General features: G+C 30.2%; 1 protein-coding gene across 2 annotated transcripts in view; it reads left to right on the top strand.

Annotated features, from left to right (window-relative positions):
• The first annotated feature begins 6,046 nt into the window (after window positions 1–6,046).
• The window catches only part of LOC129905267 (leupaxin), a 162,554-nt gene continuing 148,959 nt past the window's right edge, over window positions 6,047–19,641 (top strand). The window contains exons 1-2 of one of the 2 annotated variants that reach the window (XM_055980707.1): window positions 6,047–6,155; window positions 6,217–6,705. In XM_055980707.1, the coding sequence (XP_055836682.1) occupies window positions 6,693–6,705 (13 nt within the window). In that variant the 5' untranslated portion in view covers window positions 6,047–6,155; window positions 6,217–6,692. Of the gene's footprint in view, window positions 6,156–6,203; window positions 6,706–19,641 lie in introns of those variants that run through there. The other variant, XM_055980706.1, reaches the window with a different exon arrangement.

Raw genomic sequence — 19,641 nt, 5'->3', positions numbered from 1 at the left:
ATTTACCGTGATTTAAGCCTATACTACGCGCTGGACAAGGTCTTTTACGTCAAGTGTTCTTCAATAGTGAATGTTGGGTCTCCAATTTCTTGATAGTATGACGAATAGTAAATTAAGTAGGTCATTATTGACGCCATAAGTTTGCCGAAGAGCAAGAAAAACATTCTTCACGAAACTTTATTTTTTTTAAATTGTTTTTTTTTTCGGGAATCGTAACAAATTTAGCTGTGTTCTCTTGGTATCGCTATCCGTATCTACAGTTGAATTTTACATGTATTACAAAAAACAACACAGAGCTGTCGTTAAGAATAAAATCTAAATCCAGTTGCGGATTATAATTTTGACAAAGTTAACTAGTTTTTATTGTCTTTAATTGGTGCGTGCATGTAAATCTTTGTTCAATACTGATGGAAAATCCTACTGCCAAACAAACACACCTAACGTTAATGAATATTGAATTAGAAAGAAATATTTAACAACTTGACACGACTCTTTGCATCTCTTAATTTCGTAACAAAATTAAAATATCTATCAATATTTTTTAAATCTCGCATCAAAAAAATGCAACACACATGTCAGACTTATCTTGTGAAAGCGTTTGAAAATTAACAACTGACAATTTGAAACCAATACCTGATATCAAAAGTTGATCACTTAAAAAATGATGTACCATAATTCACCGTAATTAACTTTTTGGAGCGCATTTTGGACTGGTGAATTGAATTGACTAATCTTCGAGAATTCAACTTTAAATGCATTCAAAGCACATAGCGTTTGTTAAAAAGAGTAATGAGCCACTTTTATTGGTCCAAACAGGCTTAAAAAGAGGACAATCTACTGTTCTTTTTAACTTAGAATATCAAAGAGGACATCATAACGAAAACAGGGGCTGTCCACGACCACTTCATGAGAGGATTGATGGTCACCGTAATAGAGCAAGTAGAAATGACAATTTTTACTGTAGTTCGCAAGTCATAATACTAACTTAGTTCTTGGGCTGAAATACGACAGCTTTCCATAGGTCAATACTGCCGTATGCTGTCTTCGTTCGTGTAAATTAAATAATAAAAGAATGGCAACAGATCATTCGACTGGCTATACTTGGAATTCTACGTATCACATGCGTGAACATTTGATACGTTTCCAGTACGAGTTTGGACATAAGTCAATTAGTAATCCCTAGAAATATTTTTTGTGCAACCTTTTGCGTTTTAAAAATGAGTGTCGTCAATTTCGCGAAACAGTGTGATACGTGATTTTGCTTCTGGCTTGGGCGCTATGTAAATAAACTTAAAATCAACAGGCCTACAGAAACAGTTTTTTTTTCCATATAAGGGCTCACGGTTTTCTGATCGATTGAAAATAAACCACGAAGCGAAAGCCTTCATCTTCAAGAACTGATAACGTCGGTTGACAGTCTGCAGGGAGAAAGTTTTCCTAACGAAACATTTTCAGAATAATGTATATACTCGTATACAAAAAAATGAAAAAAGAAAAAACAGTTCCGGCAGTTTTTCGGTTGGGAACCCTACCCCAAAAGCATTTCCCCGGGCTCTTCATTTAGAATAGGACTGATTTTGAGAGATATAGTTGAAAAGTTAATATCATAACTCCTTCTGCATACCTTGGGTGCTATAATCAGTGAACAGATGGTGTATTTGGTCTTTTCCAGGTTTTTTGTCGAAGATTCTATGGTTTGTCTGCTTAACCGGAAGCCTCAGCGCTACGTGACAAATAAACTGGTGCAGAGTGGTTCAGACGTGTGCACAGTACTTTGAATAGGATTTTTTTATTTTTACATTTAACATGATTGTAGTCCATGGAATATATGGAGTTGATTTTTTTTTTTAAATGGCGCGTGTATTCCCTAGTTCCTACGCGTCTAATCGATGAATTTGTTGAGGAGGAGTTAAAAATGATTTCACTCATGTACTAAAATTGTTTCTTTAAAACGAATAACTATAGCTTAACTAACCTGCAACGGTTGAAAAGAATAATTCAGCCTTATTCTTGGTACTACACTCTTCTACATTGGACAGACTGATGATACAGCAGACTTTAACTTGCTCAGAAGTATGCAATATTTAACAATAAAGAAAAATAAGACATTTTATATTATTTACACATGTTTTTATTTAATATATGTATAATGTTTTTGTTCTATAAAAATTCTCCTCTCTTGCAATAATTTGAAATACAACATTCATAGTTGGTTTGTTTGATAAGGCAACTTATTTGTTAAAATACTATAAAATAAATTTATGAATTTTTAGTAAAATAGATTTTAAGGAAAAGTTTTAAAAATACATAATTAGTTTTCATGAGTCAAAATATCAAAATAAATAAAAACAAAAACACAATAAAAATAAAAATGCATAAATCTAATTGCAGAGTAGAATATCATATAACCAATCAGCACAACTCTTTGGTTTTCTATATTTCCTATTTCCATCATCCTAAAAGTAAGTCACACAATATAATATATACGTAACTAGGATATTTTTTTGCGTCCAAATAAACTAAATACCAAACTTTTTTTTTAAATAAATATTAAGAATCGTCGCACTCAATGAAGGTATATATTTTAGTTTGAAACCTATTGAAAACCCTTTACAAAACATTCCCATAAAGTGTTCAAAATATTAGTAATAGTTCATTTTATTTTATCAAACCTTTTTCTGAAATCACTTCGACTTAACTTAAATACCTTTTTAACTTTCAAATTTATATAAAAGACTGCGATTTTTTATCGCATTGAAACACTTTTCTACAAAAAGTGTTTACATTTATTGAAATAATAAATCAACTAAATTGGAAATTTTCACTATCAAAAAAGTTTTATCAAACCGGTTGATGTCCCCTAATATACTTTTTATAATAAATTTAAAAAAAGACTTGTGTATATGTATTTCTTGTGCAACTAGTATTGAATTTCTCAAAAAAAAAAGTAAATTTAAAAAAATAAATTAAAAATTAAAAAAAAAACAAGAAATATTTATTGCAAAAATCACGAAAAGTGTAATTTTTATAAATATATGTATGTTTTTATGTGTATTTCATTCTTTTGATATATTTATGTACACTCTAAGAATTTTACAAATAAAATTTTAAATTATTCAAAGATATTTGAGTTTTTATTAATATTTATTGTAGGTATACATAATGTATGTTAGTATGTATGTATAATGTATGCAACTGTACAAAGTCATGGAGGTGTGAAACTTGAGGTCCTGGTGTTTTTTTTTTTTTTATTTCAGTGAAAACTATTTCTAAACACTTTTCTTATTTACTGATGGGAACTATCCTGTTACTCAAAACCAGAAATCTAACTGACTAAAAAAAACAACAATCTAGCTCCCCATAAGTTCGACAATCGGAAACTGATTTTGATTTATGAATTTCAACTGCAAATGTATGTTAAAAAAAATATTAAACTATTTTATGTATGATAAACGAAAGTAAGGATCTTTTTGCCCTGTTATTTTGGAAATATTTTTGTTCGCCTGGAATATAAAAAGCTATTATGAGTTTCACCCGAATGCAATTAAAATTTTCCGCAAAACCGTTGTTTTTTTTTTCTCAACAAAATTGAAGTGAGAAAAAGAGCAGTTACATCGCTGAATTTGAGTTTTTGGACACGAAAAAAACATTCATTTATTTTTCCAACAGCTTTTTTTGAGAAATCACAAATATTTTCTCGGAAGGCTTTTTTCATAATTTTGATAAAAAGTGCTCAAAACTTCAAAACTTTTTAGTTTTTTTTTTACTTTTTTGGCTTGCAACTTTTTTAATATTCAGAATATCGATAAATGTTCAAACTTAAAAGACATCAAATTTAATTTTCTACGTTTTTAAATACATACGTTTTTAAATACAAAATTTCAAACTAAAAAAAACATCAGAATAAGTTATTATTCGAACATAAAAATAAAATTAAAAAAAACAAACTTTTCACCTTAAAAAAATGGATGTTTAAAAAAAATCTAAATATATATTTTTTTTTGTATAAATTAAAAAATGTATAAAAACCATCGTCGAAATCGGTAAAGTTATTTACAGTTTGTGGCCACATGATTATGACCGATGAAAATTTTCAAAAATTGTCACTAATTCTTTAACTAGAACGCTTAAAACTTATTTTATTTTCGTGTGTTTTTCTTTTGTTGCAAAAATGCCTCTGTTTTTACCTGAATGAGTTGTTGTTCCGTGCTTGTAATGATTCAACCACTCACCCCTAAGCTTTTCCACCAGTTGGTATAAGGTTTTCTGCAGCATTTCGCTAAGAATTCCCAAAGAGCGTTATTTGTGGAATTCATCCCCGGAAAATTACCAAGCCTGTTTATTCTTTAATTTTTCTTACTTAGTAAGGACGTGACACTCTAAGGGTTACAGTACTTCCCATAATCTCGTAAAGGCCCTAACTACATTTTTCTTACTTCTGAGTTATAGAGGGAAACAGTAAAAAAAAAAAATCATGAATTTTCTGACGTATTTGAAGACCTAGGCTAAAAAAATAAATGAGGATAAATCAGAGACAATGCCCTAACTCCAAATATGCAAAAAAATATGCGAAAATTTTGTTGTTAGGGCCTTTACGAGATTATGGGTAGAGTAGAGAGCCGTAGTAATAATTACTATACAGAAAAAATAAAATAAAATTAGTTTTTACATAGCTTAACAAATTTGTGAAAATTTTCATTTACTGTTAGTTAAAATCATTAGAAATCGCTATTTTTTATCAATCAATCTTTTTGGAGAAAAATAAACTTTTTGATATTGGTCATGTCGTCGGTCTCATATCATATCATCTCATAAATAGACTAAAATTCAAATTTTGTACAGCACTTTACTCCCCAACTACTCTATTGTTTCTCTATACTCTTTTGTCTATCCTGTAAAATTTTGATTTTGGGATTTACGAGGTTTCCTTATGAGGCCGACGATATGCAAGGTACCTACTGGTAATTTTGGTCCTAAAATTCAAAAATTCAGAAACGGGACGAAATGCAATAGTTGTGGATAATAAAAAGATCTTTTTATATAATCTCAAAAGTATTGAGAAAAATGCAAAAATACGATTTTTTGGTTTTGTATTTTTATATTTTACAAAAATGGTTGGATTTTAACAAAACCTGGTCTAAAAAGTACTTTGTTATGTACTTTACTTACCTATTTTAAATAGTTTTTGAGCAAAATGTTAATTTTCGGATTTTTGACGAATTTAATTTGAATGAAGTTATTTAGATTCAAACCTTTTTATTAAAACTATGTAGAAAAACTACACTTTTACTGCAGAAAATATTGAGATAAATTCAAAAACACAAAAAATTAATTTTTAAGATCGATTTTTCCGTAAATGGCAGTAATATTGGCGAGAAATATTTTTTCATAGAAACCAAATTATTCTTTTAAAATGGTCTTTTGACCTTCTGAATTTTAATCTAGCATTGTTGTCTTTAAAGCTCTAACATATGCAAAGTTTTTCAGATATCGAATTTTGAACTTTGAAAAACACTATTTTTTTGATGTTTTTTTTTTATTTCTAAATGTCCAAATCGATCTGAAAACTGTTACGGCCCTTAAAATCTATTTAAAAAAAAAACCAAAAAACATGCAAAAATGTCATCTGCGTTAAGTCTTAACTACATTGGCCCAAAAAGTGAAAAAGTACAAATGTAAAAATTTTCAAACGCATTTTTGTATAGTTTTTCGGACTGGAAAATTAAAACAAATGATGCAGAAAGCTTATTTTTCGGTCTAAAAAACAATTTGTATACTCTTTTTCACAAAACAATTGCGCTTGTCAGAAAAAAAATATTTTCACTTTTGTACTTTTTCAAAAAGTGGTGTATGTAGTTAAGCCTTTAAGATGGATAGTCCCTAAAATATTTTTAAAACGTCTAATAAAAAGCGCCATCTACCTGTTCAATATGATTTTGTTCTCCTACCTTACCGACTATTGTTTCTCACACAAAGTGTCAAAACCTGAACTGCACATTTTTGTGTGTTCCCTTTTCATCACTTCTTTCTTTCTCTTTACTGTTTCGTTTCATTTTGTTGTTTTATTTGTTGTTGTTGTTGTTTTTTCTGTTATCCCACAGATTTATATGTCATTCGTCCTCCGTTTATGTCGCCTTCGTTTGTTTCTTGTTCTTGTGCGTTTAACAATTTTTTTTTTAATAATATTTTTTTATAAATTTTTTTATGGAATTTCAGATACGTCACTGATTTGCCAACCACAAGACGCGAATTGCGATTATAGCTTGCTAGCAAAATCATCGCAAGAAATTCAACTTGATTTCTCAAGAATTTTAACTAATTTCTTCGAATCGAATCGAAAGAAAAAAAAAAACAATAATCAACCCCGCAGACGGAGACACAATTTTTGTGTCCAAATCAGCAGTGTTAAAAATTCCACATTTTTGCATTCCGATTCTTGCCTTACTTGCCGATAGAAAGTGTTGAGTGTTTGTTCCTCCGCTTAGTATATAAATAAAATAAAATTAGACGAAAAGTGTTGGAAGCTTATAAATCAGCTAAAAAAGAAAGAAAAAAAAAAAACCTCAAGAAAAGTGCAAACTAGTTTTGTGTGATTTACCAGACCACACAACTTTGCCAAAAAATACAAAGTTAAAATCTAGCCCTTCTTCGTTTTTAGCAAAAGAAAGGAAAAAATAAAAACTTCAGAAATTATGGATGATTTAGGTAAGTCTCTTTAAATGGTATCTATTTTCTTAAATCATAAACATTTTAATAAATAATATAGCTTCCAGGGGAAGAATAGTTGGTTTTTCTTCTTCCAATTGGATGAAACTTGATTCTTTAAAAGTCTTGAAAGAATCTCATTGTCATATGAAATTTTTTCTATTTCCAAATGGTATCTTTTTAGTCAGTGTGAATTTAAACCTCCTCTGTTAATATGCTTACACATAAATAGTTAAACAAAAATTAAAAAAAAAAAAATATTATATTTGATTAAGATTTTAAATGAAGATAAGAAATTCTGGTACTAATAATGATGATGATGATGAATCAGATTCCATGATTTCATTCGAATATTATACGAATACGAATGCCCCTGGTGTCGAGCGCCAAACAAAACTTAAAAAGTGCTGTGAATATGATTTTGGGAATATTAACTCTTTCGTTCTTGGAAGAATTCATTAATCATAAAGAGTATCGATGTTTTACGTAATACATTAATTTTACGTAGTAAATTATAATAACTAGGCAAATGTAGAAAAAACAAATTTTTAACCCTATGACAAGGTCTGTTTAATGAAGAAAAACTAGAACAGATTACAACAGAACAAAAAAGATTAGAAAAGTGCCTAAAACTTCCGTTTTTATTAGGTTGACTGTTGCCTATCAGTTTTGAAACTTAAAAAAAATAAAATAAACTCATTTGTTATAGGTCTGTTTAATAAATCTGATCCGCACAGAAAAGATTCGAAAAGTACAGGTTTGTGTGTTTCATGAAGAAAAACCTTGCCCTAAACTGTTCTACAAACTATCATTTTGTGTTCCATGAAGTTTTCCAGCACAGATTAGTTCAAGTTTTTCTGCTCCTACTTTTGAGGTAGAGCAAACTAGTGAGAAGTGTCAAACAGCAACTGATTTGTTTTATTCTTACAAAAATATATTTAAATACCATCACCACTATAAGGAAATTAACCGCTACAAAACATATCCTCAATACCCGGATCTACCAAAATATAAAATCAGAAATTATATTCGACTTAGGCTTGGACACACAGCCGTCACTCACGAATACCTCCTCACCAAACAAAACCCGCCCATATGCACCACTTGCAACGAAACTTTAAATTTAGAACATTTATTAAAAAATTGCATAACATCTAAAAAGTTTTTAAAAAATAATAATGTATATGATCTACTTACAACTCCAAATCATACAAATATTGAAATTATAAACAATCTCATATCAAACCTAAAAATTAAAATTTAAATTTATTGTAAAATACCCAGAGCTAATAGTCCTCGCAGCTAGGCTCTTTAAAAATTTATATTAGCTAGTTACTTTTAAGTGCTCGTTAATAAATAATAAATAAATAAATAAAAATATTTAAATAAATTCAAAATAATGAAAATTTGTTTAGAATCTTCTTAAAATGAAGAAAAATTCAAAATGTGAACAAATATTCTTATGTCGTTTTCGATTGGCTCTCCGGAAGCGTCCGGAATCATTCAGAAGTCTTCTGAAACCATTTTATTGGCATGAAAATGACAGCTAGAACGATTCTGAGAAGAGAAATTCTCTTCTCGATTTCAAATCAGAATCCACTCAAGAAGTACTAATACATGAATATTGAAATGCCAAAAAAAAAACTCAATCAGTGTGTTTTTTTTTTATTCAAGAATTAATTGTTTTCTGAAATTAAAATTAATTAAAAAAAAGAAATAGTTGCATTAAAGCGACGGAATTATTTATAATCATCATCTTCTTCGTCGTGGACCTCATAATTATTATTTTTCAACATTAATCCATGTCATTCGTTTGACAGAAAAAAAATTAATTCAAATTTTTGACATATAAAATTTTACACACACGCAAAAAAAAACAGAATTGAGTGGAAGCGATTCAAACCGTTTTATTGGATTTCAGAACGAGTGAATCCTCGAGTGAAACCAATCGAAAACGACATTATTAATGTCGTTTTCGATTGGTTTCACTCAAGGATTCACTCATTCTGAAATCCAATAAAACAGTTTGAATCGCTTCCACTCAATTCTGTTTTTTTTTTTGTGTTTGTGAAATTCAAATGTCAAATAAATTTTATTTTTTTTTCTTCCAAACGAAAAAATTATGAAAAATTATAAATCTGAAGACGACGATGAAGAAGAAAATGGTTAAAAAAATATACCATTGCATTAAGGTACCTATTTTTGCTTTCTAATTAATTTTAATTTCATTAAATAATAAATTTTTGAATGACAACAAAAAAAGAATGATTGAGTATTTTTTTGTTGACATTTTAATGTTCATGTAGTAGTGCTTCTGATTTTAAATCGAGAAGAGAATTTCGCTTCTGGAAGCGTTCTGTCTGTCATTTTTGTGCGAATAAAACACTTTCAGAAGTCTTCTGAATGATTCCGGACGCTTCCGGGCTGCCAATCGAAAACGACATAATTATAATTTATTTGAATGAAAAGTCATAACAAAAAAAATTATTTTAATTTTAAGTTTCAAAACTGATAGGCAAAAGTCAACCCTATAAAATAGGAAGGTGTACTTTTCTGATCTTTTTTGTTCTGACAGTTTTCAAGAATTTGTGCTGTTCTGATCTTTTCTGTTCCAGTTTTTCTTCATTAAACAGACCTTATGCTTATGAATGACTATTAGAATATTTGTTGTCATTTTGAATTTTTCTTCATATTAATGTCGTTTTCGATTGGCTCTCCGGAAGCGTCCGGAATCATTCAGAAGTCTTCTGAAACCATTTTATTGGCATGAAAATGACAGCTAGAACGATTCTGAGAAGAGAAATTCTCTTCTCGATTTCAAATCAGAATCCACTCAAGAAGTACTAATACATGAATATTGAAATGCCAAAAAAAAAACTCAATCAGTGTGTTTTTTTTTTTATTCAAGAATTAATTGTTTTCTGAAATTAAAATTAATTAAAAAAAAGAAATAGTTGCATTAAAGCGACGGAATTATTTATAATCATCATCTTCTTCGTCGTGGACCTCATAATTATTATTTTTCAACATTAATCCATGTCATTCGTTTGACAGAAAAAAAATTAATTCAAATTTTTGACATATAAAATTTTACACACACGCAAAAAAAAACAGAATTGAGTGGAAGCGATTCAAACCGTTTTATTGGATTTCAGAACGAGTGAATCCTCGAGTGAAACCAATCGAAAACGACATAAGAAGATCCTAAAAAAATTTGCATTATTTTGAATTAATTTTATAATATTTTTGTCCGAATAAAACAAATCAGCTGCTGTTTGACACTTTTCACTCATTTCCTCTACCTCAAAAGTAGGAGCAGAAAAACTTGAACTAAACTGTGCTGGACAACTTAATGAAATACAAAATGACAGTTTGTAGAAGAGTTTAGTGCAAGGTTTTCTTTCATGGAAAGCAAACCTGTACTTTTCGTATCTTTTCTGTTCTTTTCTGAGCGGATCAGATTCATTAAATAGACCAGACAGATTTCTAAAAAGTAGTTTTTTTTATCAAGACAACTTTGGTATTGAATTCAAATATGTTCCCTACTGTCTGAAGAGATGCCGATAACGAAAAAAAAAGCAAACAAAAAAAAGTTCGATGGTAAGCAAAAGATTTTAAGATATGGTGCGTATCGGTTATTAACAATCAATCTTTCATCGGTTATTAGCTGTATTTTTGGCAAAAGCTACTCGACAAGAAAGAAAATAACTTAACAAAGTTTAAAAGCTAGTGTTTTATGTATTACTAGTGCAATTAGATATTTTTGTTACCCTACAACGAGAATGAAGGTCATATTTCATTATATGAAGTCGTTGAAAGTGATGCTTAAGCCTGCATCCACACTACATTTATCAACATACGATCCAAATGAATACGTACATTTAAAAGTTTAGCTTTTCCAAATATTCTCAAATAATTTGTAAGCGCAAATATATCGCTAATACATCATATAGAAAAAGAAAATTGTAACTGTTCCGTATATACATAAATTTAGACAGTATGTTAAACGTATTGAATAATGAGATCAGCCTGCAAGGCATGGTATCCTTGGAACATAATTGTTCTCAGGTTAAAACAGATAGATCCAAAACCGTAGAAGGTGGGAATGGACTAGTATGCTTGATCTAACGCTTGCACTTCGTATCCCTTATCACTGTAGCGTGTTGCAGACGAAAATCTAGGATTTAGGAAGTCAAGTCGCCATCAATCTCATTGAATCCGTCTCCAAAAAACTCTGACTACCCTTGACAATTTTCGATCATCTCCTTTAGAGATAGCGCTGGAGTTTAATATTCACCTTTATAGGTTTCCGGGCCACAGAGACATTCATGCTCAATGGAACAAACTTGCCAATTCTTTAGCCCAAGGGGGAAGGAGCGAGAATGTATAAGAGATGAGAACCATAGGTAGAATCATGACTTAACTTATGTGACCACAAAACAAAACTGACCAGCATTAAATTTAAGACCTGCGAAAAACCAGTGCATTAACTCACTTAATTGTTATAAAGAAGAGATTTTTTTTAATTAGGTAACTTTTTAGTTAAACTTCCAATAAAATTGCCAAATTTGAAATGCTTTATTTTTATACTTAACCAGAGACGTGAAACTTGACTAAATCTTTAGTCCCTTAACTTTCTGCAGTCGTCAATTTTCTGGTCTGAATGTGAGAACATTACTGGCGCCATCCACTTACACCGTACCTAAAAATGTAACTCCCAGTCAATAAGAAAGTTTCTTGACATGACAACAATGAGGCTTCGAAATCAAAATTTCGAACTTTTCTCATTAAACACCAAGCATTTGTACTTTTTTGTTGCAAACAGCGCAAAAGGCGCATTTAACAGAATTATTGAGTGATTTTAATAACAATTGATACGTGTGAAAACACAGGTATTACAAATTTTTCGAAGAGAATTATAATGCAGCATAATTTCAGCAAAATTGCTCCCTAATAATATGAAATTGCCCCCTTGTAGGGTGTGGGCCCCACGTTGGGAAACACTTAGTATTACAACATACATTCATATAAAAAATCAATAAGCTGGAGTCCTAGGTTCGATTCCTTCCTATGGATGCCAATTTTTTTTTAAATTTTTAGTAAAGAATTATAATATTAGTTCGATATTTTTTCTTCACCATATTTAACATCGCCGCTTAGTTGCACAGAGTCCACGTGGCCGCTTTCCTATATTTTCATATGTTTTACTTTTGCTTTGACGCTCAGAACTACCGTTAAGCCACTCACTACGTGGTCGAACTCTAAAATTTTGGATATATGTATGTATTCTTTCACAAAAAAGTTTGTATTGACACTTGGCATCACGGCACCTAGTGGATAGCGACGGAACCCCGAAAGTTATATAGATTATTTTCGGATTTGCCGCTCAATGTAATTTCCATAAGAAAAAAATAAAAAAGACCTCGAAAAACATTTATTTTACGAATTAATTTTATATGTACGAGTATCAATTTTATGATTGCAAAATGATAATAATATGTGTTTATATCTAAATCAGGTTTAAAATATATCAAAAAGTATAATAATACCTGTGTAATTTGTATTTAAAAAGTGCAAGCGAATCGCCTGAAAACAACAAAAAATACTATAAAAAATATAAAAATTATTAAATTATTCTTTTATTTGTTTCACTTTTTCACAAATAATAGTAGGTAAGCATTTTTTTTTATTTTCAACAATCTTGAAAGAAAATTAAACCAAAATAGTTTCTATATTTTTTGTAGTATTTGTTGTTGTTTTCCTGCGATTTGCTTCTCTTTTTGGAGACAAATTAAATAGGAATTATTATTCTTTTTGATATATTTTAAACCTGATTTAGATATAAACACATATTATTATCATTTTACAATCATAAAATTGATACTCGTTCATATAAAATTAATTCGTAAAATAAATGTCTTTCGAGGTCTTTTTTGTTTTTTTCTTATGGAAACTACATTGAACTGCAAATCGAAAAAAAAATCTATATCATTTTCGGGTTGTCGCTACAAGTGGTAGATGGCGTGGAAAGCTATTTCCCAAGTCACAATAGGAGTAGAGATCTATTTCAACCCGTTTAGTTTCGAGAATAATCTTGTAAAAATTTAACTTCAAAACAGAAATCACTTAAATAGTGTTTGGTGATTTGGAGAATTTTTTTTTTTAAATTCAGTTTTCTTAGACATCGAGAGTATAAAAGCGGCGTATAAAAAGAAGAACAAGATGAAAAAATTATTAAATTATTTTCAATAAATACATGTAAACAATGTAAACTAAATGGCTTCTTAAGCCAAATATAGTTATTTTAATTCAATTTAACCAATTAATTTTTGGTTATTATTTCACACAGCACCGTTATGCTGGCATGTTACTGTACTCAGTTTTCATCAACCAATTGGCACAACCACGAAGACGACAAGATTCGAACAATTTAAATGTTGAAAATGAGGCTATTCGCGTCGCGATGTTGTTAAGTGGCCTTCTGCAGTCATCAACTAAAGAGTCACCAGAAATTAAAAAACGAAAAAAACGACAAAAAACAGAAAGCTTTGCAAAAAAATAAAAAAACTGAAGAGTTCGTTTTTTTCTTGTTATTTGTTGACTGTTTATAAGTTGGCGTCGCGTCATTCTTAAGTCTGACAGAGAGATACAATTTCAGAAATAATGATTTGTTTTCTTTTATTTCAGTTTTTTTTCCTATTTTTGGAAGATATTTTTACATAATACACGCTGTTGGATAATCTCTCTATGTTACCTTTAAAAAATGTTTATTACATGGAATCACCATTATCATATGATTCACTGAAGTAAAAAAGGAACAACTTATGATGAGTAGAGTTGTATCCGTTGTTTTCCTGCAAACAAAAGGATACTGATGAGGATGATTCATCTTTATCTTTTTGTTGCTCAAGGATAATGTTGAAGGTGGGTGGTGTGGCATTAAAAATGGTCGATGTATAAATTACTCAACCATCGGAAATGCAACATACACACCAAGATAAAAATGAATCATTTTCCCGGCCGGTGTCTGGCCTCATGCTCTTGGTCTTCCTTTGAATTATTTCATAAATTCATATAAATTCAATATCGTTCATAAAATTAACTCCGCCAGCTCATGTTAATACCATGTAACTAACTGTTCAATCATTGTTGAATCATTTTTTAAATGGGCGAGGTATTTTATCGAAATTTGTTCGTTATCTTTATTGGAATCTGAGTGAAGATATAAAAATTCTGTTTTTTTCTTTTCTTTTATCTTTAAATTGTAAGCATTTTTGAGCGAAGAAAAAATAAGATTGAGGTGAATGATCGACAAACTTATGTTTGTAGACAATAAATCCGATTGTTCACAGTTGAAAAAGTTAGTACCTACGAAATGTTGAGCTTGAAATGATAAAAAGAATATATAGGTTAATGGATATTATGTTTGTACATGTACATACGGGCGTGATGATATTTTTGATAAAACAAAATCCGTTGGGTTGCTTAATAGCTGGTGTGATGTATTTTTTTTTTTATTACATATGTATAAAAAAAAATAAACAGACAAGTAGGTACTAACTTTGGATTGCAAAAAAAATTTTCTATACGCTTTTTTTAAATAACATTTAATTGAACTTACACAGATTTTATATATGGAATTAAAAGACAAAAGAAAAGGTAGACCTTAACTAAAAAACTAAAGTAAATGATTTCAAAGCGAGTATGTAATTCTTTGGATACTTCAAGGAAGAACTTGAAATGTCTCATAATGCTAGTCTTCAAGCTTTTGAATTTAAAAATCTCATGTGGTATTTATGAGGCATATTAATTGGTTTTTGCAATTAATATATGTATAAAGTATAAATGTACTGTAATGTTAGTATTACTTTTGAAGTAAAAAAAACTATTTTTCAAACCATTTTTAACGGCAATTGTCGTTTTCTTGATTTCTGATATACTCGTAATAGTGAGGCGGCTTAGCATCTAAATCGTGCACTTTGTGATAAAAGCATGAAATTTATATCATGGGTATTACTCAATATTAGAGTTATTTTGAGATATTGGGCCACTTTGTATTGTAATTTGTATGAAAATTCAATAAAAAATAAAAGCAAGCAATTTAAGTTTTGCATGAAAATTCAATGTTCCATGGTAAATATAATTCATTTTTTGATTATTTTTGATTCTCATACGATGTATAAAATATATATGCGGTTCAAAAAAATTCATAAATTTTCCATGTGTTGCAATGGTACCATTTCAAAAGTGTTCTTTCTCGCTAAAAAAAAAACACCCTTTGACCTGAAATTTTTTGATGGACATATTTTATTATTTTTTTCTATGGTATTAGAAAAGTCCACACTAAATTTTATCAACCTACCACTTTTTTTCAAGGAGTACTTGATAATATTTTGACTCTTGCTCTTTGAGTAAAAGACAATTCATAAAGAGTCCAATAACTTTTTACATGATGGTCGAGACATTTTGGTATTGATTTTATTCGATCGGGCGTTAGAAAATACCTCGAAATGATGTATCATATTAATACAATATTTCATTGCTTATACTACGATATGCAACAAATCGAGTGCAACACAGAAAAAGTCTTGTATCTACCCTTCCGAATGGAATACAAGGTGGCCCAATATCTCAAAATAACTCTTAAATTGAGTACTACCAACGATGTTAATTTCATGCTTTTATCACAAAGTGCACGATTGAACTCTTTTTTAATGCTAAGCCGCCTCACTATAAAAGATTTAACAGATTTTTTTCTACGAAAATGATTTTTACAAAAACCTTTGAATAACATTAACAATAAATTAAGAAAAAATTATTGATTTTCGGTTAAAACATTTTTTTTTATTTTCTTCTTCTGCATTATCAACGACAATTACATATGTTCTCGGATGGGACCACAAATCTCCAACTTATGGATCCAAATGTGGGGTCGACAGGCAGGTTTTGAAATGTTCCACGTCTTCTTCGTGAGTTTTTGGGCCTGCCTCTTCTTCGGTTAGATTTAACAGTGTCTACAAAACATTAATGAACATTTTTTTTTCAAGAGTTATTTTTTACCACTTCTTCAGTTGTGAATGATCTGAATTTCCCCAGGATATCTTTGAAGTCTTTTTCAGAATTGAATGGTTTTATTACACAAAAAGTATAGTGTTTTAATAAAACGCGATTTTCCCTTTTTCCAATTTTGTTGAAGTAATAATATATTGGCTAAATTCGAATCACAACAAATCTACGACGTAAAATTTTTGCAGATCAAAATGCATTTTGGAAGTTTTTATTTCCCAAAAAGGTGACATTGATTTTTTTTACGTCATTCGTCTGATAGTAGCCTTATTCCGGAATACATGTGAAGGTTAGTTGCAGGTGACTAAACTGACAATCCACATTATAAATTTCTAATAAGCTGCGTCCAGATTATGTTGATTTATGATAATCAACACGCTTGATCAACAAAGTGGAGTAAATGTTGCTCAATAGCTCTAATCTACATTTGTTGACCCGATTGAAGGCGGTTAAGATCAAAGAATGTTGCAAATGTTACAGTGAAGTGGCAGTTAAATTCAAAAACGACTTTTCACTGGCATTCAATATCAACAATAACACGACCACACTCAACTGAGCATATGGACGAGTAGCATGCTGGCCAACAACTAAAAAAACAGTGTTGATCAACATAATGTGGACGCAGCTATGGCCTATGTACTTAAGCTATTCGGCATAATCGACACGTGAAAAGTCAGCGTTAGTAGTTTTTGAAAAACTTCTACGATTGAAGACTGACACAACTTTTTTTATTTTGTCGATGCATATTCCCTTTTTTTTTGGGAAAAGTCGATGTTATAATAAAATGACATTTTTAAAACTAAGTAAAAAGGCCAGTCTAAGCTCTAGAGATCATCAATTCACCAAACACATTTCATGAATTTTATGAAATAGTTTCAGAATGTTTTTAGGTGGCGCACACAAGTGGAAGGGAACCTCAATCAACTTGGTGCCAAAATCTGGAAGCAGCTGGCTAAGGATAGAGCTAGCTGGAGAAGCTTGTTAGCTGAGGCTCAAGCCCACAATGAATTCTTGCGCCATTTTAAGGAGCTGGTTACCCCAAGTAAGAATGTAAGTTTCTGAATGTTTTCAATCTTCCAACGCTTGCGTTTAGTTTCGTAACAGAGCATTGCTAATATGCCGGCCAGAGAATCGAGACTTGAATGAATTATACCTAAAATATCATAAAACTTTGACCTTTTTTATAAAGGTGCTGTGCAAGTATGCAAGAATAGTGCTTTCGTTCAAGTCTAAGTTTTTGGACTTATTTTTATTCTAATTAGTCATGATAAGGTATTTTAAAGGCTGCAGTAAAAAAATACGTTCCAGAAATACGTCAGAAATCAAATTTTGCATAAAAAAACCATTTTTAAATAACACATTTGCAAGCCACTTGCTTCAAAGTAGTGTTAATTTAAGTTTAATTTATTCAAACAAAAGAAATAATGCCCAGTTAAACACTTTGTGAAAGTATAATAAAACACTTGTTTAACAAAATAGTTAACACCTCCTCCATTGGGAGTATTAAAATAAAATCTTATGGGTCATTTTAATGAAGTTATCTCTAATCTTTTCAAACAAAAGTAGGTACGTACACGTACAACATTTATTCGTGTTTGCCACACCACACATAAGCCTCCCATTTAACATATCTTAACAACTCTATTTTCGTGTTGTCGACTCCTTTCTATACAACCTACTACTTTCATAGCTCCGTAGGCTGCACACGAAACAGGAATTTTCATTAAAAAAAAAAAAAACAAAAAAATTATTTCACCTTAAAAATATTTCACTCATCTATGGCAGCAGCAGCAGCAGCGCCTCTATGAAGTAATAAATTCCAACAAACTTCTCACCTCACACCTATAAGGTGTAAAAGAGGAGTCGTTACTCGTATATAACTAATCCCACTATTTCAACCCATCGGCATCGATTAGACGACACGATATTTGCGGTAAAAATATCAAACAAAAGTGTCCACTTTTAGAAGCACATGCACACACTCTTCACCCACTTCCGATGTGTCAAACCAAAAAAAAAACATTATTATTTTCTATGAATGGAAAATTCATCTAAAAAAGGAAGCCATCTATATAGCTTTAGAACGTTATAGATAATATCAACAGACATTAACAAGACATTTTCATACCAAGTCTTTCGGAAAAGTGAGTTTCCGATTGTCGTCATTTAGTTGCCTTCATATATATGCCATTTGCCTATTTTCTAACTTTTGAAGCCAATATGTATTTCGCCAGGGTAATTTTGTATTTTTTTTTTTTTTAATATGGAAACCGCCATTAAATTCATCCAAAAAATAATAGGTTTAGGAACAAAAACGGGCCAGAGAGGTTTCCTTGAGGAACTCCACAAGAAACATGAATTTGATGGGATTGAGTGTTTTAATATAATAAATAGTGAAAACGGTCAAATAACTAAGACTTACACCATCTCAGAAGGTTAGAATAAAAAAAACAAAATGTTCTTATTTGAGATTAACCTTGTCAAAAATATCAGTGTGAAAGGCTCTAGCGAAGTGAGTATAATGGGGGATTTCAAAAAATCTTAAAATTAATCGAAGTAGATTTTCCATATTGATGAATAAAGAGTCTACTCAGTAAAGATGTCCTGACTAAACCCCTGGTCATAGAAAGATGGTTTATACCTATTTGAAAACGGTATTTAATGTAGAAAAGGACCTCATCAAACATTTTTACTTTAAGACTATATCTTATAAGTCATCATTAATATACCTACCTATTTCAATTGAGAAAAAACTTTAACGCTCGAAGGACGCCATCTACAATCAAAATAAAAATCTACAAAAATTAGGGGATTTTTTTTATTATTTTTAATTATTTTTTCCATTTAGGATTTTGATTCTCGAAAAACCCTTAAATAACGAACGTGCTACTGTACATAGTCTTTCATATAACGGTACATTCTTGATTAACGCAACTTATTAAAACAAGGATGGTTGCAATGACCGAGTAAATATTTTGTAGGCTCAATATGAGATGAAAAGCGAAAAAATCAGAAAACCACCACTTTATATAGTTAATGCAACACATTTTTGTTCAATAAAATATAACGAAGCAAATGGAAATTAATTCAAGACCCAATTTACTCACTCTCCATTATATTTAAAGTCTCCTTTAAAAATTAAAAAACTTTCAAATCACATACAATTTCTAAAATTTCCCCTTTTTAATGACGGCTTTAAATTTAATGGAGAGTGAATAAATTGGGCCTAAGATAAGTACGTGATTACGTATATTAAGTTCTTTATACAAATTTAATTCTTTTATTTCGAAAAAAATGGGATTTTTTTTTTGGTTTGGTAGATTTTTAAAATTGACATATCTCGCAGTTTTTGAATAATCAAAATTTTTTTAATAAGGGTTAAATTTTGGTCAGTTCATCGAATTTTTGTATTGAAAGTTGTACTTTTCGAGTCAATTTTTGTAGAAGAGTTGCGATTACTGCGTCAACAATGATAAAAATTGAGGTGTTGCGAAAATCGAGGAGTTGCGTGAATCGAGAGTTGTGTCAATCCAGAACGTACTGTACTAGAAGTAGAAATTGTTTATTAATTAAACTGTTTTATTAATTGGACTTTTCAAAGAAGAATATGTCCACTGAACTATTTTTGAAAATAATCGAGGAAGTGATTTTGTCCGCGAATTTATTTCAAATCCTTTGGTTTCATAAACACAAAACATTCATAGAATGTATTACAAAAAGCGAATCAACATACAAGAGATTATCATTATGTCACGTGTCGGGCAACTTTTTGTCACGGGTGGGAAATGTGACAATAGCTTTTTTAGGTTGATTAAAAACTAAAATTTAAAAACCTATCGTGTAAATAATTAAACTAAATTTACTTTGCAT

This window comes from Episyrphus balteatus, chromosome 1 (genome assembly GCF_945859705.1).
Source record: "Episyrphus balteatus chromosome 1, idEpiBalt1.1, whole genome shotgun sequence".
Taxonomy (NCBI): domain Eukaryota; kingdom Metazoa; phylum Arthropoda; class Insecta; order Diptera; family Syrphidae; genus Episyrphus; species Episyrphus balteatus.
This window is presented reverse-complemented; position numbering and strand designations above follow the sequence as displayed.